We start from the raw sequence: 23098 nt of genomic DNA on the forward strand, positions 1-23098 counted from the left end.
CCTACATGTTTAAAAAATTATTTAGGCTGAAGACTGCATAAACCCCCAAAACATTATAGATTTTCTGAAATCAAACACCCTAGAGCAGTGGTCTCCAAACTGCGGCCCTTTGCTTGCTTTTATCTGGCCCTTGTGATAATACAGATAATACAAATTAATCTATAGATTAATGACTGACAAATAACCACTGATAAGGTGACAACATTGGTGGCTTGTATTTTACTGTACAGGGAAGGTATAGTTATGCTCTTATCTATTTAGCCAGTACTGAAAAACATGCAAGCAGTTTATATTCTTATTTTTTTAATAAAAACAAATACAAATAAAAGACAATAGGCAAAAGAAAAGAAAGTGGTCACAACATAAGGAGAAAAAAAACACTGAACATACAAGCATACAATCAAAGAAGTAAAGTAAGCCAACCAAACAATCTTTTATTGCCTATAGTAAACAGTTAAGATCTTTGTTTCTTTTCAGTCTCAGAATGCAGAGGTTTGAACCCTGTTGGTTTATATAGTCAAAGAAATTTGCTGTTGGTACAAGCTTATATGAGCCCCAAATGCCTACAACTTGCATGAATCAGAGTATTCACACTTATCCAGTACCTAGTCATCTCACTTTAAATTTGGAATGGATTTTCAAAACCTTTAACACTTAATCAATAACGTTTAAAAATGAACAATGCTGATAAGATTATTATTGATTAAGATTGTCTAGAAGGTCGAAAGATTGTGATATTTAAAAATAATAATGCATAGTTTTGCAACTGTTGCTGTAAAAAGTGTAACTTGTTGTCTGCATACATCAGCGGCATTAGATTAGAAAGCATCAAACTGAGCTTGTGTACTGCAATATTTATCTGCAAAAGGCAAATGGTTTCATGCATCACTTAGCCGATTGACAATTTCTTGAAATACCTACAAGAAAAATATTAAATTTAATAGAAAAGCTTTCTATATAGGAAAATTTTAACAAAAATATATTAATTCTTTACTTACACAAAAATTTGTAAACAAATATGACATTGCGATGAAAAGTGTCTTCTCTTGGTCATCAAATCTCCAACAATGAATGACATGGCCTAATAAGAAAAAAAAAAAGGGTTTAAAGAAAACAAACAGTTAATAATATTATGTTATTCTTTCAACAACTACAGAGACTACAACGACAATTTACTTTTAAGTGGTCTTCACATATTAAATATTTGGGCACACTGATTCCTGCTAACTTAAAACATGTTTTTAATTGAATTTTTTCACTTTGGCTAAAAAGGTTAAAGCAGATCTACGAAACTGGAATTAAGTAGCCCTTACATGGTTGGGACGAAATAGTGTCCTGAAAATGAATATTCTATAACTGCTCCTTTTTTTTTTTATTACAAACTCTACTGGTGTCTTTACTGCAGAGGTTTCTGAAGAATCTAAGGGCCCAATTTCTGCATTACCTCTAAGGAGGAAAAAGGGGGCCAGAATCAGAAGAGCAACTTTAATTCTTCCCAAATCAAGCACTGCCATTGGGTTTCCAGACCCTATTAAAATATTATGCTGCTGACTGACTAAACATGGCTAGAACTAGAACAGGATGCAATTACTGCCCTTTTGGAAGGCATTATCTGGGAGTATCCTGCCTCCTCTATCAGCAGACATATTACAACCCACCCCCTTGTTAGGACCAACGTTTATACTGTTAAATCAATTTTCAAGACCTCTTTCGCCTCATCCTAGTCCGCTTCTGCTGATTCTCAATTCACATTTTTATTATCACATAGTTCTACTGATTTACAGTTCTACAATCTCTATGCCAGAGGGATATTTTGAAAATGCCATCTTTCATTTGAAAATAAACCTATATCCATTGCAGGCATACAAACCATGCTTGGTTCAGACTTGGATTTTTTTTTCCCTTGTTTTCAATTAAGTTCCTGCTTGAGACCCCTTCCACCAGAATATCAAATTGTTTGGTCTCTAGCATTATTTGAGAGGATTTGCGATAGAACAGTGCCAATTAGACATGCCCTATCGCAATCCTACTCCTTGTTGATAGCCAGAGACCATCAACGGGACCCAGGCTTCTTGACAAAATGGGAACAAGATTTGAATATTACGTTCTCCTCCACCCAAAAAGCTACAATTTTATTTTTTGCTAATAAAGCTTTGCTGGAAAACACATAACAAGAAAATGGTTATAAAATTCTCAACAGGTGGGAAAAAAAGCCACAACTTTTACATAAGATCAACTCTCAAGTGTACCCCCTATGCTGGCGCTGTCAAAAAGCAGAAGCTTCCCTTTTACACATCTTTAAGACTGTCCAATGATTAATATTATTTGGTCAGAAGTTAAATCTTCCATTAGAAATCCTACTAAATGGTCTCTTGCACACTTGCCAGCCACATACAGTCATGGCCGAAATTGTTGGCACCCTTGATATTTCTCCAGGAAATCATGTATTTCTCACGAAACGTATTGCATTAACACATGTTTTGCTATACACATGTTTATTCCCTTTGTGTGTATTGGGACAAAACAAAAAAAGGGAGGAAAGAAAGCAAATTCGACATAATGTCACACAAACCTCCAAAAATGGGCTGGACAAAAGTATTGGCACCCTTTCACAACTGCGGATAAATAAGAATGTTACAAGCATGTGATGCTCCTGTAAACTCACCTGGGGCAAGTAACAGGTGTGGGCAATATAGAAATCACACCTGAAAGCAGATAAAAAGGAGAGACGTTCACTTAACCTTTGCATTGTGTGTCTGTCTGTGCCACACTAAGCATGGACAACAGAAAGAGGAGACGAGAACTGTCTGAGGACCTGAGAACCAAAATTGTGGCAAAATATCAACAATCTCAAGGTTACAAGTCCATCTCCAGAGAACTAGATTTGCCTTTGTCCACAGTGCGCAACATTATCAAGAAGTTTGCAACCCATGGCACTGTAGCTAATCTCCCTGGTCGTGGACGGATGAGGAAAATTGATGAAAGATTGCAACGCAGAATAGTCCGGATGGTGGATAAGCAGCCCCAAACATGTTCCAAAGACATTCAAGCTGTCCTGCAGGCTCAGGGAGCATCAGTGTCAGCGCGAACTATCCGTCGACATTTAAATGAAATGAAACGCTATGGCAGGAGACCCAGGAGGACCCCACTGCTGACACAGAGACATAAAAAAGCAAGACTACAGTTTGCCAAAATGTACTTGAGTAAGCCAAAAGCCTTCTGGGAAAACGTCTTGTGGACAGATGAGACCAAGATAGAGCTTTTCGGTAAAGCACATCATTCTACTGTTTACCGAAAACGGAATGAGGCCTACAAAGAACAAAACACAGTACCTACGGTAAAATATGGTGGAGGTTCAATGATGTTTTGGGGTTGTTTTGCTGCCTCTGGCACTGGGTGCCTTGACTGTGTGCAAGGCATCATGAAATCTGAGGATTACCAAAGGATTTTGGGTCGCACTGTAGGGCCCAGTGTCAGAAAGCTGGGTTTGCGTCCAAGATCCTGGGTCTTCCAGCAGGACAATGACCCCAAACATACGTCAAAAAGCACTCAGAAATGGATGGCAAAGAAGCGCTGGAGAGTTCTGAAGTGGCCAGCAATGAGCCCAGATCTAAATCCCATTGAACACCTGTGGAGAGATCTTAAAATTGCTGTTGGGAAAAGGTGTCCTTCCAATAAGAGAGACCTGGAGCTGTTTGCAAAGGAAGAGTGGTCCAAAATTCCGGGTGAGAGGTGTCAGAAGCTTATTGATGGTTATAGGAAGCGACTGATTTCAGTTATGTTTTCCAAAGGGTGTGCAACCAAATATTAAGTTAAGGGTGCCAATACTTTTGTCCAGCCCATTTTTGGGGTTTTGTGTGACATTATGTCATATTTGCTTTTCTGCCTCTGTTTTATATTTGTTCCAATACATACAAAGGGAATAAACATGTGTATAGCAAAACATGTGTTAATGCAATACCTTTTTTGTGTGAAATACTTGATTTTCAGGAAAAATATCAAGGGTGCCAACAATTTCGGCCATGACTGTATCTCTTGCATGATACGTGATTATCTATCAAACTTTATAAACATTCACTCCTAAAACATCTTCTAAATGCTGCAAAAGCATGTATACCGGCCCTGTGTAAACAAATTACTCCGCCTACATTCGAACATTGGCATAATAGGGTATCTTACATCCAACATGGAACAGTTAACAACGTTCATTAAGAACCCACCCAAGAAACACTGTGAGATTCGGATGCCCTGGCAGGTATATTTAGACTCTCAATGAGTAGGCCTCAAAAGCCACAAAGGATGTTATCTTTGGAGGGTAGAGCTGGGTCCTCCCTGCCCCACCCCATCTCTCAATTTGTCCCATTCTTTCCACCACTTTCCAGCCTCCCTTCCTCCCATCTCCCTTTTTTTTTTCTTTAACAACTACTGGTTTATTGTTAAAAAACTGACCTCAACAGTGTATGGAACTTAATATCATGGCGAATTAGTGTATACATGATTACATATCTGATGTTTTCTCTTTTTTTCTTGTTTGTTGCACGTTTTTGTTTTTTTTCAAATTATGGTGACAGTAATTGTCTATTGACTTAAGGAGTGTTGGACTAAATATTGGATTGTAGTAAGATGTATTATTCACCCTGTATTTGGCCGGATTAAAGAAAGTATTTATAAAAAAGAAGGACATAAGGTTAGATAAAATGAATAAAAAAAATTAAAGCGCCCCCTTCCCAAATGCAAACGCATTGCATGCATATGTAAACGCCGATCACACCACAAAAGTGAGGTGTTGCGAATTTCAGAACAAGAACAATAATTCTAGTACCAGACCTCCTCTGTAGCTCTAAGCTGGTAACTTGAGGTAGGGTGGTCACAAAAACAGATGGCTGAGCTGCATTTTTATGATGCAAAAGCAGCAGGAACTAGGGTTACACATGCCGCAGCAAAAACTATATCCTCCCATCACATTTGGTGGGCAATACCACTGCTGAAGACAACCTATTCGCATGAATGGGGCCATGCCTAAACTGCCCTGCAACTGCATGTGATGCACCCAGTGGTGTAAAATGTACAGGATTAAAACAGGGAATGAGGAGGAGATATATTGCCCCCTCACCACCTGTCAAACGCCTCTGAAAAGTGTTTCACTGCAGAAAAGCATACAGTCAGGTCCATAAATATTGGGACATCAACACAATTCTAACATTTATGGCTCTATACACCACCACAATGGATTTGAAATGAAACGAACAAGATGAGCTTTAACTGCAGACTGTCAGCTTTAATTTGAGGGTATTTACATCCAAATCAGGTGAACCGTGTAGGAATTACAACAGTTTGCATATGTGCCTCCCACTTGTTAAGGGACCAAAAGTAAAGGGAATAATAATCATAAATCAAACTTTCACTTTTTAATACTTGGTTGCAAATCCTTTGCAGTCAATTACAGCCTGAAGTCTGGAACGCATAGACATCACCAGATGCTGGGTTTCATCCCTGGTGATACTCTGCCAGGCCTCTACTGCAACTGTCTTCAGTTCCTGCTTGTTCTTGGGGCATTTTCCCTTCAGTTTTGTCTTCAGCAAGTGAAATGCATGCTCAATCAGATTCAGGTCAGGTGATTGACTTGGCCATTGCATAATATTCCACTTCTTTCCCTTAAAAAACTTTGGTTGCTTTTGCAGTATGCTTTGGGTCATTGTCCATCTGCACTGTGAAGCGGCATCCAATGAGTTCTGAAGCATTTGGCTGAATATGAGCAGATAATATTGCCCGAAACACTTCAGAATTCATCCTGCTGCTTTTGTCAGCAGTCACATCATCAAAAATACAAGGAGAACCAGTTCCATTGGCAGCCATACATGCCCACGTCATGACACTACCACCACGCTTCACTGATGAGGTGGTATGCTTAGGATCATGAGCAGTTCCTTTCCTTCTCCATACTCTTCTCTTCCCATCACTCTGGTACAAGTTGATCTTGGTCTCATCTGTCCATAGCATGTTGTTCCAGAACTGTGAAGGCTTTTTTAGATGTCATTTGGCAAACTCTAATCTGGCCTTCCTGTTTTTGAGGCTCACCAATGGTTTACATCTTGTGGTGAACCCTCTGTATTCACTCTGGTGAAGTCTTCTCTTGATTGTTGACTTTGACACACATACACCTACCTCCTGGAGAGTGTTATTGATCTGGCCAACTGTTGTGAAGGGTGTTTTCTTCACCAGGGAAAGAATTCTTTGGTCATCCACCACAGTTGTTTTCCGTGATCTTTCGGGTCTTTTGGTGTTGCTGAGCTCACCGATGCGTTCCTTCTTTTTAAGAATGTTCCAAACAGTTGTTTTGGCCACGCCTAATGCTTTTGCTATCTCTCTGATGGGTTTGTTTTGTTTCAACCTAATGATGGCTTGCTTCACTGATAATGACAGCTCTTTGGATCTCATCTTGAGAGTTGACAGCAACAGATTCCAAATGCATATAGCACACTTGAAATGAACTCTGGACCTTTTATCTGCTCATTGTAATTGGGATAATGAGGGAATAACACACACCTGGCCATGGAACAGCTGAGAAGCCAATTGTCCCATTACTATTGGTCCCTTAACAAGTGGGAGGCACATATGCAAACTGTTGTAATTCCTACACCGTTCACCTGATTTGGATGTAAATACCCTCAAATTAAAGCTGACAGTCTGCAGTTAAAGCACATCTCGTTCATTTCATTTCAAATCCATTGTGGTGGTGTATAGAGCCAAAAATTTTAGAATTGTGTTGATGTCCCAATATTTATGGACCTGACTGTACATCAGAAGCAAACATAACCATTGCAAACAGTATGTATGGAAGACAGGTGTAGGCCGGTCCTTGACAAAGCAAGTGATTGTTACTTAGGGAAGAAAAAGGAGCTAGAATACTTTTAAAAGCAAACAAGAAAATAAAGGTAACTATTTTCATGTCAGCGGTCACCATTCCAGCAACCTTACCTTCTTCTTTTTGCAAACATCCTCCTGTTTCATCTCCAATAAAAAACAATCCTTCATCAAAGCTGATCTGATCATATTTTTCAAAGTTTACTAAAAGATGTGATGAAAGTGGATGATATAGGGTGCTGCCATTCGGCTTCCACTTTTCAGAATGGAAGATTCCTTTGTGGGCATGCAGCTGTACAAAACAATGTCCTGAAAGTTAAAAAGAAAATTAATGCAAAGTAAATACAGTCTACCTTTCAAAAGGTGACTGATCTCCCTAAAGACAAGAATACAAGACTTTTATTTTCACATTCACACACAGTATTCCTTTATTAAAAAGTTTGGAAGAGATATATAAATATGCTAAGAAATTGCAAACACAGGGTAAAAACATGGCACACAACTCCTTAAGGTATTGTAAAAAATCTCTTTCTGCACATCAAAACGATACACATGATTCATAATTTTTAACAAACAAAGATATCATGTTAAATAAAAGGGTTGTGAATGATGTAAAACAGATACCACAAAACAGAGACATAACAGTGAATGTCGTAGATGACATTTGCATTTTGGGTATTTGAGCATCCAAGAGGAGAGTCAGGATGTTCTGATAAGGTAAGTAGATAAGGGAGCTTAGGGAAAACCAGGGGGAGGTTACCAGGGGGAGGTGTCAAAAGAAAGAAAGAATCTAAAATAGTTGGGGGGTAGGGGAAACATCCAGGTTAAGGTATTAGGAGAGTAACAGCCCAGTGGTCCTTTAAAATGGCTAGTTCACGTCTGTATGATGCAAAAAGAGCCAGTTACAATGGGGAGCAGAGAACCTTGTAATGGGCCAAGGTAGTGAAATGTAAACAGAAGGAATGTGTGGACCTGAATTTGGCCTTAGAGTTTAAAAAGGGAGGCATTCAGGTCTTCCATTTTCATAATCTTCTGCACTTTCTCCAGCCATAAAGTTACAGGAGTTTTTTCCCATAGAGTGGGCCTACAGATCTTTGCTGCATTAAAGCGGAGTTCCAGCTGAAAAAAAAAAAGCTGTAGCTGCTGACTTTTAAAATAGTCACTTACCTGTCCCTCAGTTCAGCGGTGTCAACACCACTGGTTTCAATTGCTGTCTTTTCTCCCTGACGCCGGCATCTTCAGTGTGGGCACCCGGCTGTGACAGCGTGCGGCTTCACAGCCGGGTGCCCACTGCGCATGAGTGAGAAGCGCTGCACTTTGTGAATGGCCCCGTAGTTTTTTGGGACCTGTCACGTGTCCCAGAAGACTACGGGGAGGGAGGACAACTTTAGCTTCCGATCACCTTAGGAGATCGCAGCGGAAGTGGGAGCGAGTACCTGTCAAATTAGGGTACCTGCTCCCCAAAGGTGCCAATCCTTAATGGGGAGCGGGGGACAAGGAATTAAAGCGGAAATTCACCTTTTGGGTGGAGCTCTGCTTTAAGCAGATGTATTGTGATAGAGCTTTTATAAGTAGAGATTGGAAGAACGTTGAGGGAGACTATAAGCAGCTAGATCATCTCCAAAAGAGTGGCTAGCAGGGTATCCTTGACTGTAGACCAAAATATCTATCGATAAATTTCCCATAAAATGTACAACATTGCTTTAGGGCTTTTCTCACAATAACAAAAGACCTCTGGGGTGTGATTGTTATACTTGTGTAGAATGGAGTAAATTGTATATCCCTATTCCTGAGATGTATTTGCAATTGGGATTTTTTTTTTTACTTCTTTATTTTCATTAAAAAAAAAAGGACAGTCATAGGACAGTAGGCAAGTCAATATGCACAACAACATGGAAAGACATCTGCAAACCGCTTGTAAATGTCTCATGAACATTGAAAACTTCAACCCATGTAAGATCACAATTCAGCATAGATCACACTCAAACATCTGAATGATGAATAGTAACAGGGAAAGTTGTAACCTGGGGTCTCCTAAGATAGGCAGATTGTAGGAGCAGTGGTGGGTGGATATTCTAGTCCTGGATAGGGAGTCTTGGGAGGACAGCTGCAGGTTTGTCATATCTGCTAGAGAAATTAATCCAATTGAAATTTCTCCACAGAGTGTACTAAACACCGCAGAGGTTGCACAGAATCTATGCAGAGAGGTCCTCTGCCTGTACTAGGTGCCACATGGCACTAGGTACATAATTTCATATGTTTTGGTCATGCCCTAGGGTGGCACAGTTCTGGAGGGAGGTCCTCAACCTTGTAAATACTTGTCTGCAACTGTCCCTCCTGTGCACTCCTGAATTAGCACTTCTGGGCATACAGGATGATGAGCAAAGACCTAAGTACACCAAATCAGGGTGGATTTGATATAAATCAAGATTTAAATCACTAGTGAAAAGGCTTGATTTAAATCATAATTTTTAACCGCCTCTTGCCCGCCATATAAGGAAAATACGGGAGCACGGTGGTTCTCTCGTTCTTGGAGGATGTCAAATGATGTCCTCCCACTGTAACCACACGTGCACGCCCCCTGGAACACAGCGGATCACCAATCAACGGAAAGAGCCGATCACGTTGGCTCTGTCATGTGTCCAATCACAGCTCATGGCGTGTAAATAAGGAAATGCCGGTTATTGGCATTCGTCTCCTCCCCTCTTGGCATTACTCAGAGGGGACATGTGCCCTGATGATCAGTGTAGCCCCATCAGTGCCACCTGTCAATGCCACCTGCCAGTGCCCATCAGTATCACATTATCAGTGCCTACCAGTACACATCAATGCCACAGATCAGTGCCCATCTGAGCTGCCTTTCAGTACCACATATCGGTGCCAGTCAGTGCCATATATGAGTGCTGCCTTTCAGTGCCCATCAGTGATGCCTGTCAATGCTCATCAGTGCCACCTAGCAGTGCCTCCTCATCAGTGCCGCCTATCAGTGCCCATTAGTGCAGCCTATCAGTGCCCATCACTGCAGCCTCATTAGCGCACATCAGTGAAGGAGAAAAATCACTTATTTACAAAATTTTATAACAAACTACAAAAATCCTCCCCCCCCCCCCCCTCATTATCCTCTTGGGACTCTGATAAATGTGGTTTTACCGCTGTACAAATTGACATAGTTATTCTGGCTGAAAAAAAGACAAAAGTCCATCCAGTTCAATCATGAAGAAAAAAAAAAAAAAGTTATCCTGTACCCACAGTTGATCCAGAACAACAATTATAGGAACTGTCCTAGGAAATATGAAACCATTTGGCAGCTGTGGGTGGAATGCTGAGTGCTTCCTTCTCAATTAGGATGGGACTATACCCTTGGAATTCATAGGCTACCCTCGGGGGGTTTCTTCTTCTCCTTCTTGTCCCCCCCCCTATTATATTTGTAATGTTCTATTGGTTTGCTGTGCATTGTAACCTGTCTGCTATGTACCTTATGCTTTATGCTGTGCAAAATATTGTTGCTGTACCTTATTTTGATATCGGTTACCTTTTTTGTACCACTTCTTTGTTCAATAAAAGATCAATCCTGGTTGTTAAAATACATTTGTAGCCTAATCACAGAGTACCTGGACTCGCAGTCATATTCTTTGGTTTGTATTGTACTTAGAAGACCTGACCAACTGGACATAAAACTGGTAAAGGTATAAAAAAAAAGTAAAATAGGAAAATCAAAAAAGAGAAGCTCAAAAAAAGAAAAAAAAGGGTGTGGGTGGCGGGGTGGGGAAGGGTATAGTGTAGAGATAGAATGGACATATGTGACTGTAAAGACCTGTGGGGGAAAAATGTAGCAATTCATCCGAGGATCAACAATGAGATTTCTGGTATTTGAGAATCATGCATTAGAACGCGATACTCAGAGTAAGTAAACATGGTCCATTAGAGCCAACTTTTTTACAAATGTGTTTATTCTTAGAAATATCATCTGCCATCATTTCCTCTATAGTGTGGAGTTTGGTAACCTTAAATAGCCTGCAATTTTTGCAATTAATGCAATTTATGTGTAAATTTCAGCAATTGTTTTGGCTGCATGGGTGTAAATATCATTGAGAGGGTGAATTCACATTTTTTTTATGTACAGGGGGTAAAGTCATTCAGGGGAGCTATAAGTTCCTTGTATTAGAGAGGTAAGGTGTGTCTCACTGGACTTGTACCATTAGGCCTGGGAGAGCCAACCTGAATTTTTAGAAAGTCCATGGCCCTGAACTTTTCACGTGTTAAAACAGGGGTATCCAACCTGCGACCCACAAACTTAAAAATATTGATTTTTTTTTTTACACTTAGTGAACACATGCAACCATAGAAAAATTTGACAGTCTCTTTACTGGACTTTTATAAGTTTTATCTTCCCAAAAAACAATATCCCATTCTTCACAATCACGCCTTATTCATGTCATCAGTTTTCAGCAGCATCTATACCTGTGAGAAACTAATTTTCAAGGATGAAGTGCATGAAGGGCAAAATTAGAACCAAAATATCTGATGAGCACCTTGAGAATTAATTGAGAATTGCTACTATATCCATCTAATCTGGATATATTTGCGTTAGTTTATCAAGAACAGTGTCAAATATCATACTAGTTTTATGTTGCCCTCTTTTACATTTACAATAAAAAAAAATTTTAATTACTGAGATAGGTATATTATCTATATCAATGATCGTTAACTTGTGACCTGCTTGACTTTTTCTGTTCATCAACTATTATTATTGTTAGTGTATTTTTTGTGTGGCTCAAAACAATTCCTCTTCATCCAATGTGGCCCAGGAAAGTCAAAAGCTTGGACACCCCTGAGTTATAACATAGCAAAGATGGGGTCCCCCAAGATCATAGTCATGGGTGAAGGGTAAAGTGGGAAAGAATAATTTTCTAAACATCAGGACAGTCATACCTAGTTTAGACCAGGTAAGTTGAGAGTGTAGTTGTGGCAGGCCACCCCTGTAAACTTGATGCAGATTTGTGTGGAAAAAAAGAAGGGAATTTAACAAGGAGTGCTTGAAGATATTAAATATGTGGAAATAAAGTAACTTTTGGAGCATCGCAACTGCCAAACCAATTCAGGGTTAATTTTCTCCAAATGGTTAGGTCCGCTTTAATTTTGGTAATAAGGAGACAAAATTGGCAAAATGGTAGAATTAAATTAAACATTAGAATGGTGCCCAGGCACTTAATTTTGTTTTGGGCCCACCTAAATGGAAAGTGAGCTTGAATTTCTGAAAGGGCAGAGTGGTGTGGGGAAACAAATTCCAAATAATCCTATTATTTAGGGACTAAGTTACAAAGGCTTTTATATCATCCTGAAGGATATTGGAACAGGTAATTGTCATATGCCACAATCTTGTGGTGTCTTGTTTTTAGTAATGCTACATATAGAACAGAGAAATGGTTCCAGTGTAACTCATACTGCTGCCACTGAGTCAGAGTACAGAGCCGTGATCTATATCATGATAACCCCATACCAATATGCTGTAGAGTGAGTTCTAGAAATCATCATTCTACCTTGTTGAATGCTTTCTCCATACCTGTAGAATGTACAAGTGGTGGTATCAAATTTAGTAATAAAGGGAAGACAATTAGCTAGGGCTCTTGATGTCAGTTAGTATACGGTAATCTTGTAAGATAGAGTTGAAAGCTTGTAGTAAGTATCAGTAAGAAACAGTCTAGGTCAGTGGCTTTCCTGGATTGGATGAAGATAGGGCAAGCCTGAAAATTGGAATTCTTCCTCAGAAATATGGGTCTCTAGACTTTCTCTGTCTTCCGGACAGATATAAGGGATGTCAGGGTTTGTAAAAATTTTTTTCAAACAGTCAGGGGCCAATAGAGAATCTGGACAGTTGAGAGAAGGTTATATGACTAGAAATTAGAAAATTCTACTATGTCTGATTAGTATTTAGTAAGTTTGGTACCACTGGGTGAAAGAATGTTAATTAAGTAGGATCAGAGGTATAAGCCCGAAGGGCTCTAGTTAGCAGTTTACTGGGATGTTACACAATTCAAAGAAGGCCCTACCCTTCACACTTTAAGGGGGCTGGACTGTAGCCAGTGGGAGTAGAAAATGCCCTGGCATTGCTGGGAGTAAACATTACCATAGGCTTGGCAGTCAGTGGGAGTAAAAAAATTAAACCTTTGGTGTGAGTGATGAAGAATAGTACACTATCATCGGTGTCAGTGGGAGAATTAATTCCTAATCTCTTGCGTCAGTGGGAGGAATAGTGCCCCATCTTTGGTGTGAGTGGAAGGAATATTGCCTCATATCAGCGGAAGGAATAGTGTCCCAAGGGCCGGATAAAGGCAAGTAAAAGGGCCACATCTGGCGGCGCAGTTTGGAGACCTGTGGTCTAGTAAATAGCAGGGAGTTTAGGTTGTACAAAGAGAATGGAGTTCACGAATGACTAGGTGTGCTTGTGACGGTTTATGCTTCACCTCAGTTTCCTACATTCTGGACAACAAAAGAATGAATTGAGCAGTATAACCCTGTTAATAGGGGTTTAAAGTGGGCAAAAAATAGACTGATAGGGGCCTGGTCTGAGAGAATATTTATGAAAGATGGCTCTCTAATTAATAAAAGATCCCTATGAGAAATAAAGAAATAATTGATGCTGGAGTATGTTTTGAGTCAGCGAAAACCATGTTTCTTCCACTGATGGAGGGAGGTGAAGGAACGTCAGCAGTGTCAGCAATGAACGCCTCTAGTACCAGCAAGGCCTGCCCGAGTACTAGAATGTGAATGTGTCTTTGCACCTTTCCTTTAGCTTTGGAGGGGTTTGCAGTGGTGAACTGTGGTTTGGCTCTAGTAGTGTCTTTATTCTTTTGACTTGTATGTTGTTTTTCTTGCTGTTACAGACCAAAGCCCCTGACAGGTTCCAGTCTCTTAAAAAGAAGTGTGCTTCATGTAAAGATAGGCTCAGAGATATGTGGAAGAAACACATACCAAACTTTCTTATAAACAAAAAAGTTTAAACTGTTTAAAGTGGAACTTCACAATGCATTGCATAGCAGCGTAAAGCACCATCCAGCTGTGCAGTGACAAGAATGAAGTATCACTATATGACACTTCAAATTTAGTTGAAAAAAAAAAAGTAAAATTAAAAACAAGCAGCGTAATATCCTAAAACACGCAACACATTGCTCCTTGTTGGAGCCTGCTCTTCACTCACCTTCACAGGCTACTGTGAACTTAAGATGAGCCTAAGATGACAAATTTAATTTTACTTTTATTCTCACCTTTACCTTTCACTTCCTTGTGTGTTTCTGAGACAGGAGATTTCCTTTAATTTCCTAACAGTGCTTTTAAATACCCAAATAAAAAAAATGTTGGCTATAAATACAATTCCAATACAAATCTTCCCTTTCAACCACTTTCCCTCTAGAGGATTTACCCCTCTTAGTGCAGCGCCGAGTAGCAAAAAGAGTCCTGGTCATTAATTCAATTGATAACTGCGCAGTCATGCAATGCTGTACCCAAACGAAATTTACGTCCTTTTTTCACACAAATAGAGCTTTCTTTTGGTGGTATTTGATCACCTGTGCGCTTTTTATTTTTCGCGCTATAAACAAAAGAAAATTTTGAAGAAAAACAATATTTTTTTACTTTCAGCTATAAAAAAAATATAGTAAACTCAAAGTTAGTTATAAATTTAGGTCAAAATGTATTCTGCTACATGTTTTTTGGTAAAAAAAAATCCTAATAAGTGTATATTGATTGCTTTGTGTGAAAGTTATAGCGTCTACAAACTATGGTATAGATACTGCAATTTACGCCATTTTTTGCTATACAGTGCTGCACTAGTTTAATGGACAATTGCACGGTCATGCAATACGGTACAGAAATGAAATTGATGTCCTTTTTTCACACAAATAGAGCTTTCTTTAATGGTATTTGATCACCTGTGCGCTTTTATTTTTGGCACTATAAACAAAAAAAGTTTTGAAGAAAACAATATTTTCTCATTTTGGTCATAAAAAATATGCAAAAAAACTAAAATTTCGTTATAAATTTAGGCCAAAATGTATTCTGCTACATGTTTTTGGTTAAAAAAAATAGAGCTTTCTTTTGGTGGTATTTGATCACCTTGGTTTTTTTTTTTTGCGCTATGAACAAAAAAAGACCAAAAATGTTGAAAAAAATGCATGTCTTTGTAAAAGAAATCCCAGTAACTGCATATTAATTGGTTTATGTGAAAGTTATAATATCTACAAACTATGGTATAGAAAATGGAATTTACACAGCTTTTACTTTCTGACTGCTTATCACATTTCTTGAGGTGCTAAAATACCAGGACAGTGCAAACACCCCCAAATGACCCCTTTTCGGAAAGTAGACACCCTAAGCTATCTGCTGAGAGGCATATCGAGTCCATGGAAGATTTATTTTTTTTCCACAAGTTTCTGGAATGACATACATTTTTTTTTTTACACAAAGTTGTCATTTAAATGATTTATTTCTCGCGCAAGCAATGGGTATAAGTGGAATTACACCCCAAAATACATTCTGCTACTTCTAGTGAGTATGGGGATACCACATGTGAGACGTTTTGGGAGCCTTCCAGTTCCAATTCATTAAAAAGATACATGGTACCTTTTTTGTAAGAAAAAGGTCTGATGGAACAATTGTAAAGGTTACAAAAATAAACCATGCATTCTAGAGCATGCATGTAATATGGTATTGAAACTGCGCCAGGACACAAATGTGACATATTGCATTGCACACACACAGTATACACTATATTGCCAAAGTATTGAGACACCCCCTCCAAATCATTGGATTCAGGTGTCCAATCACCTCCATGGCCACAGGTGTATAAAATCAAGCACCTGAGCATGCAGACTGCTTCTACAAACATTTGTGAAATAATGGGTCGCTCTCAGAGCACAGTGAATTCAAGCGTGGTACCGTGATAGGTTGCCACCTGTGCAATAAGTCCATCCGTGACATTTCCTTGCTACTAAATTTAGAGCGGAGACTGCGAACCAGGCCTTCTCGTGCGACATCAGTACCTGACCTCACAAATGCGCTTCTGTAGGAATGGTCAAACATTCCCATAGACACACTCCTAAACCCCTAAACCTTGTGAAAGCCTTCCCAGAAGAGTTGAAGCTGTTATAGCTGCAAAGGGTGGGCCAACTCAATATTGAACCCTATGGATTAAGACTGGGATGCCATTAAAGTTCATCTGCGTGTATAGGCAGGCATCCCAATACTTTTGGCAATATAGAAAAAAAGAATTCCCATGGCGAGTTAGACGTATAAGAATATCAATCATCTATCCATAACAAGGTCAGTCGGGCAAGGCCAGGAATTTTCAGCCAGCCACCCCAAACCCTGTCAAATTTAACCATGCAGCCCCTATGCCCACATGCTCCACCCATTCTATAAGGGTAGGAGGGGAAATACTTTTCCAATGTAGCAACAATAGTTTGTGAGCCCAAAACAGTTCTCTAGATACCACCTCCCTAATAAACTAATCAGTCATCATATCATCGATTATGCCCCAAATACAGCACTTGGGGTCCAGAGTAAGATTAGTCTGGTAAGCCAGAATAATTGTGTTTAGGACGGACTACCAATATTTGCGCAGTTTTGGGCATCATGGTATTCTACTTAAAATGATTATTGTAATTTAAAATTTTTTTTATTGCAATTAAAAAAAAAAACATTTTTAACCTAATAAAAAAAGGCTAGCATAGAATTATGAAATACAACAGAAAAGATATATATGCGATATTCCTTTTTCCTCCATTTACTAGTTCCTTTTTCTAAAAAAGTCAGTACACCTGTTTAGGCATCTCCCTACAAAGTGTTTCACCCCCTATTGGGCTTACTTCTACAATTAAGCCCAAACAGAGGTTAAAACATTTGAGAGAGCAGCATATGCAGAGTGCTGCATATGTATCTTTTCTAAAGTATATTTTAGTTACCAAGAATAGACCCAAGATGGTGCCAAAATCTAGAGGTAGAAAGGCAGGACTGCATGGGATCCTAAAGCTGTGTGCTGAAGGAATGTGAAAGGCTGAATGTGAATACTACAAAATAAATTAGGATAATTTCTGACCTACCTCTTAACCTAGGTGGAGCTTTATAGTCATCGTTCTCGCCACTCTTATCACCTAAATAGCCATTTTCATTCCTTTTCCTTTTGTGGGCTATTCCATTAGAATGTTGTTCACCATTCCATGCAGAGAGACTGCCGTTACATAAACCAAATGTGAATGGATTGTCACATTCCATCTCTGGAGACTGATTTCAAAAACTGTTACCAAAAAAAAGAAAATAACATGTAAAGTAAGTATAAACAGTGTACAATGCTTTACAAGTGTAATACAACACAAAGAAAAAAATTACATAACTCATAATTGTTGTCAGAAAAAAATGCTACTGAAACATAACCCTTAAAAACAATCTACAGTCACCCGGATTTTTTTATTTTGGTATCATACTGTTTTAATTACCCGTGACTGACAAGACTTGGAATATCAGCTTATATTTACAGATATTATGAGGACGTTCAAGTCATATCAGGACTTTAAATTTTTCACGTATAAAAAGTAGGGATGCACCGTTATATCAGTGGCCTAAACATATCGGGTGAAAATAGTGTTATCTACATTTTGCAGATAATAAAGGTGCAGATACATGCATAGTCTCATAGACAAGTCACCCTCTAGTGAATTCAATGCAAAATTGCATCTCGTAGACTTTCATGCAAAGACGCGTCTCATAGACATTCATGCAAAAACGCCCTCTAGTGACTTCAGTGCAAAATGGTGTCTCATAGACATTCATTCAAAATCAGGTCTCAAACGTTAATGCGTCTCATAGACAACGTTAACGTGTCTCATAGATATTTATGCAAAGTTGCCCTCTAGTGACTTCAGTGCAAAATGGCGTCTCATAGACATTCATGCAAAAATGCCCTCTACTGACTACAATGCCAAATGGCGTCTCAAAGACATTCATGCAAAACCACCCTCTAGTTACATCAATGCAAAATGGCGTCTCAGAAAATTACGCAAAAATGCCCTCTAGTGACATCAATGCCAAATGGCATCTCATAGACATTCATGCAAAAATCGCCCTCTAGTGAAATAAATGCAAAATGGCGTCTCAGACATTCACGCAAAAACACTCTCTAGTGACTTCATTGCCAAATGGCATTTCATAGACATTCACGCAAAATCGCCCTCTAGGGACTTCAAAGCCAAATGGCGTCTCATAGACATTTATGCAAAAAAGCCCACTAGGGACTTCAATGCCAAGTGGCGTCTCATAGACATTCATGCAAAAACACCCTCTAGTGAATTCAGTGCCAAATGGCTTCTCATAGACATTCACGCAAAATTACCCTCTAGTGACGTCAATGCAAAATGGCATCTCATAGACATTCATACAAAAACGCCCTCTAATGAATTCAATGCAAAATGGCGTTTCATAGACTTTCTTGCAAAGTCGCGTCTCATACACATTCATGCAAAAACGCCCTCTAGTGACATCAAAGCAAACTGGCGTCTCAGAGATTAATGCAGAAACGCCCTCTAGTGACTTCAATGCCAAATGGCGTCTCATAAATATTCATGAAAAACCGCCCTCTAGTGACTTTGATGCAAAATGGCGTCTCACAGACATTCATGCAAAAATGCCCTCTAGTGACTTCAATGCAATATGGCGTCACATAGACTTACTTGTTACGTCTCATACACATTCATGCAAAAATGCCCTCTAGTGACTTCAATGCCAAATGGCGTCTCATAGATATTCATGCATAATCGCCCTCTAGAGCATTTAATGCAAAATGGCGTCTCATAGACATTCACACAAAAACGCCCCCTAGTGATTTCAATGCAAAATGGCGTCTCAGACATTCACGCAAAATCGTCCTCTAGTGCATTCAATGCAAAATGGCTTCTCAGAAACTCATGCAATAACGCCGTCTAGTGACCTCAATGCCAAATGGGGTCTCATAAACTTACTTGTTGAGTCTCATACAGACTCAACAAGTTGAGACTTGTTGACTTTAAGCAAAAGTTGAGACTTGCAGACTTTAAGCAAAAAAGCCCTCTAATGACTTCAATGCAAAATGGCATCTCATAGGCATTTATGCAAAAACGCCATTTAGTGAATTCAAAGCCAAATGGGATCTCAGACTTTCATGTCGCATATTATACACATTCATGCAAAAACGCCCTCTAGTGGCTTCAATGCCAAATGGCGTCTTATGGACATTCATGCAAAAACGCCCTCTAGTGACTTCAATGCCAAATGGCGTCTTATGGACATTCATGCCACATCGCCCTCTAGTGACTTCAATACAAAATGCCTTCTCATAGACATTCATTTAAAAATGCTCTCTAGTGACTTCAATGCAATATGGCGTCTCATAGACTTACTTGTCATGTCTCATACACATTAATTCAAAAACGCCCTCCAGTAACTTCAATGCCAAATGGCTTCTCAAAGACATTCATGCAAAAAGCTCTCTAGTGACTTCAAAGCAAAATGGCTTCTCAAAGACATTCATGCAAAAACGCCCTGTAGTGAATTCAATGCAAAATGGGGTCTCATAGACATTCACACAACATCGCCCTCTAGTGAATTCAATGCAAAATGGTGTCTCATAGACATTCATGTAAAAACGCCCTCTAGTGACTTCAATGCAAAATGGCATCTCATACACATTCATGCAAAAATGCCCTCTAGTGTCTTCAAAGCAAAATGGCTTCTCATAGACATTTATGCAAATACGCCCTCTAGAGACTTCAATGCAATATGGTGTCTCATAGACTTACTTGTTACGTCTCATAAACATTTATGCAAAAATGCCCTCTAATGACTTCAATGCAAAATGGCGTCTCATAGGCATTTATGCAAAAACGCCCTTTAGTGAATTGAATGCCAAATGGCTTCTCAAAGACATTCATGCAAAAACGCCCTCTAGTGAATTAAATGCAAAATGGCATCTCAAAGACATTCACGCAAAAACTCCCTCTAGTGACTTAAATGCAAAATGGTGTCTCATAGACATTCATGCAAAAACGCCCTCTAGTGACTTAAATGCAAAATGGTGTCTCATAGACATTCATGCAAAAATGCCCTCTAGTGACTTCAGTGCAATATGGCATCTCATACACATTCATGCAAAAAGTCCATAAGTGACTTCAATGCCAAATGGCTTCTCATAGACATTCATGCCAAAACGCTGTCAGGGAACAAGAAGATCGCGCACGAATCTGCACATGCGTAGGATCCCAACAAGACATACAGGCAGGCGGGCACTAGGACCCAGGTGCGCCTGTCGGCGCCGGGCGGGCTATTTAAACTGGCCATTGCAATGTCCAAGTTGCCGTATGGTCTTGATCCTCTGCTTGTGTTCTGATCCTGTGAGTGTACCTTGTTGCCGAACCCAGCCTGATCCTGATTACTGCTGACCGTCTCCTGCCCTGACCCCTGGCTTGCCTTTGACCACTCTTCTGCCTGCTCCTGATAGTCTGGCCTCCTGTTGCTGAACTTGGCCTGTGACCCGACTATCCTCTGCCTGCTGCTCTGTTCCATTCTGCTTCCACAGTTACTGACCCGGCCTGTCTGACTCCGCTACTTGCTTCACGGTGTGTTCGCATCCATCCATCCTGCACGGATCCATCCGTTTACCGCTCAAATCTGCCCTGCCTCTTCACATCAGGCTCTTATCCAGCTACGTCCTGCTGACGGTCCTCTCTACTATCAGTGGGTGTACCCGGGGGCCACGACCTGGTCTCAGCTTGCTCCAAGTCCATCCCCACCATTAGGGGCACTGGTGAACAAGCAGACTGGGGCTTAGACTCTGCACCCTGGGGAATCCCAGACTGTGGATCCATAGAGCTACCGTTAGCGAGTACGTGACAAACGCCGTCTATTGACTTCAATGCAATATGGCATCTCATAGACATTAAAGCAAAAACGCCCTCTAGTAACTTCAATGCAAAATGCCTTCTCATAGGCATTTATGCAAAAATGGCCTTTAGTGAATTCAATGCAAAATGGCATCTCAAAGACATTCATGCAAAAACACCCTCTACTGACTTCAATGCAAAATGGCTTATCATAGACATTCATGCAAAAACACCCTCTAGTGACTTCAATGCAATATGGCGTTTCATAGACTTACTTGCTACGTCTCATACACATTCATGCAAAAACATCCTCTAGTGACTTTAATGCAATATGGCGTTTCATAGACTTACTTGCTACGTCTCATACACATTCATGCAAAAACATCCTCTAGTGACTTCAATGCAATATGGCGTCTCATTAGCATTTATGCAAAAATGCCCTTTAGTGAATTCAATGCAAAATGACCTCTCATAGACATTCACGCAACATCGCCCTCTAGTGACTTCAATGCAATATGGCATCTCAAGGACATTCACGCAAAAAAAGCCCTCTAGTGACGTCAATGCAAAATGGCGTCTCATAGACATTCATGCAAAAACGCCCTCTAGTGACTAAAATGCCAAATGGCATACATAGACATTCATGCAAAAACGCCCTCTAGTGAATTCAATGCGAAATGGCGTCTCAGACATTCACGCAACATCGCCCTTTAGTGACTTCAATGCAAAATGCCTTCTCATAGACATTCATTTAAAAATGCTCTCTAGTGACTTCAATGCAATATGGCGTCTCATAGACTTACTTGTCATGTCTCATACACATTAATTCAAAAACGCCCTCCAGTAACTTCAATGCCAAATGGCTTCTCATACACATTCATACAAAAACGCCCTCTAGTCACTTCAATGCCAAATGGCTTCTCAAAGACATTCATGACAAAACGCCCTCTAGTGAATTCAAAGTAAAATGGCATCTCATAGACATTAAAGCAAAAAAGCCCTCTAGAGACTTCAATGCCAAAAGGCGTACATAGACATTTATGCAAAAACGCCCTTTAGTGAATTCAATGCAAAATGGAGTCTCATAGACGTTCAAGCAAAAACGCCCTCTAGTGGCTTCAATGCCAAATGGCGTCTCATAGACATTAACCACTAGCCTACAGGGCACTTATACCCCCTTCCTGCCCATGCCAATTTCCAGCTTTCAGCGCTGTTGCACTTTGAATGACAATTGCGCGGTCATGCAACACTGTACCCATATGAAATGTTTATCATTTTTTGTGACAGAGCTTTATTTTGGTGGTATTTAATCAGCTCTGGGTTTTTTTTATTTTTTTTTTAAACCAAAAACCACTGAAAATTAAAAAAAAATACTTTCTTAGTTTTTGTTATAAAATTCTGTAAATAAGTGATTTTTCTCCTTCACTGATGTGCGCTAATGAGGCTGCAGTGATGGGCACTGATAGGCTGCACTGATGGACACTGATAGGTGGCACTGATGAAGAGGCACTGGTAGGTGGCACTGATGGGCATTGACAGGCATAACTGATGGGCACTGAAAAGCAGCACTCATATATGGCACTGACAGGCAGCACTGATAGGCAGCACTGATAGGTGACACTGAAAGGCAGCTCAGATGGGCACTGATATGTGGCATTGATGTGGCACTGACAGGTGGCATGGATGAGCAGAGCTGGCACTGATGGACACTGATGGGTGGCGCTGCTGGGGCTACAAAGATCATCAGGGTACACTGATCATCAGTGCTCTGATGATCTGTGTAGATGTCCCCTCCGAGGAATGCCGATTACCGGGTCTCCTTTCCTCTCGAGCTGTCAGCGTGACAGCTCATGAGGAGAGAAATGCTGATACCCGGCATTTCCCTGTTTACATGTGATCAGCTGTGATTGGACACAGCTGATCACATGACCGAGCCGACATCTTCGGCTCTTTCCGTAGATCGGTGATCCGCTGTGTCCGAGGGACACAGCCCACCGCCGATCACCGCGCTGTGTACTCCCGGAGCCATGCATGCGCGGTGAGAATGGGAGGACGTCATATGACGTCCTCCCAGAATGAGAGAACCGTCTTGCGTCTGTCATATTACTATATGGCAGGCGGGAGGCGGTTAAAGCAAAAAAGCCCTGTAGAGACTTCAGTGCCAAATGGCGTCTCATAGACATTCATGCAAAAATGCCCTCTAGTGACTTCAATGCAAAATGGTGTCTCATAGACATTCATGCAAAAACACCCTCTAGTGACTTCAATACAATATGGCGTCTCAGAGACTTACTTGTTACGTCTCATACACATTCATGCAAAAACGCTCT

The 23098-nt window shown here is 40.2% G+C and overlaps 1 protein-coding gene across 1 annotated transcript in view; it reads right to left on the reverse strand.

Moving 5' to 3' along the window:
• Positions 1-286: 286 nt before the first annotated feature.
• The window catches only part of LOC149454522 (uncharacterized), a 35100-nt gene continuing 12288 nt past the window's right edge, over positions 287-23098 (reverse strand). Inside the window, exons 2-5 of the mRNA XM_089687445.1 lie at positions 16962-17155; positions 6979-7173; positions 999-1081; positions 287-917 (exon numbers count right to left, since the gene is read on the reverse strand). Of these exons, the coding sequence (XP_089543571.1) occupies positions 879-917; positions 999-1081; positions 6979-7173; positions 16962-17133 (489 nt within the window). The 5' untranslated portion in view covers positions 17134-17155 and the 3' untranslated portion in view covers positions 287-878. The remainder of the gene's footprint in view (positions 918-998; positions 1082-6978; positions 7174-16961; positions 17156-23098) is intronic.

Source organism: Staurois parvus, unplaced genomic scaffold (genome assembly GCF_062004578.1).
Source record: "Staurois parvus isolate SC_StPar_1 unplaced genomic scaffold, SC_StPar_1.0 ptg000425l, whole genome shotgun sequence".
Classification (NCBI taxonomy): Eukaryota; Metazoa; Chordata; class Amphibia; order Anura; family Ranidae; genus Staurois; species Staurois parvus.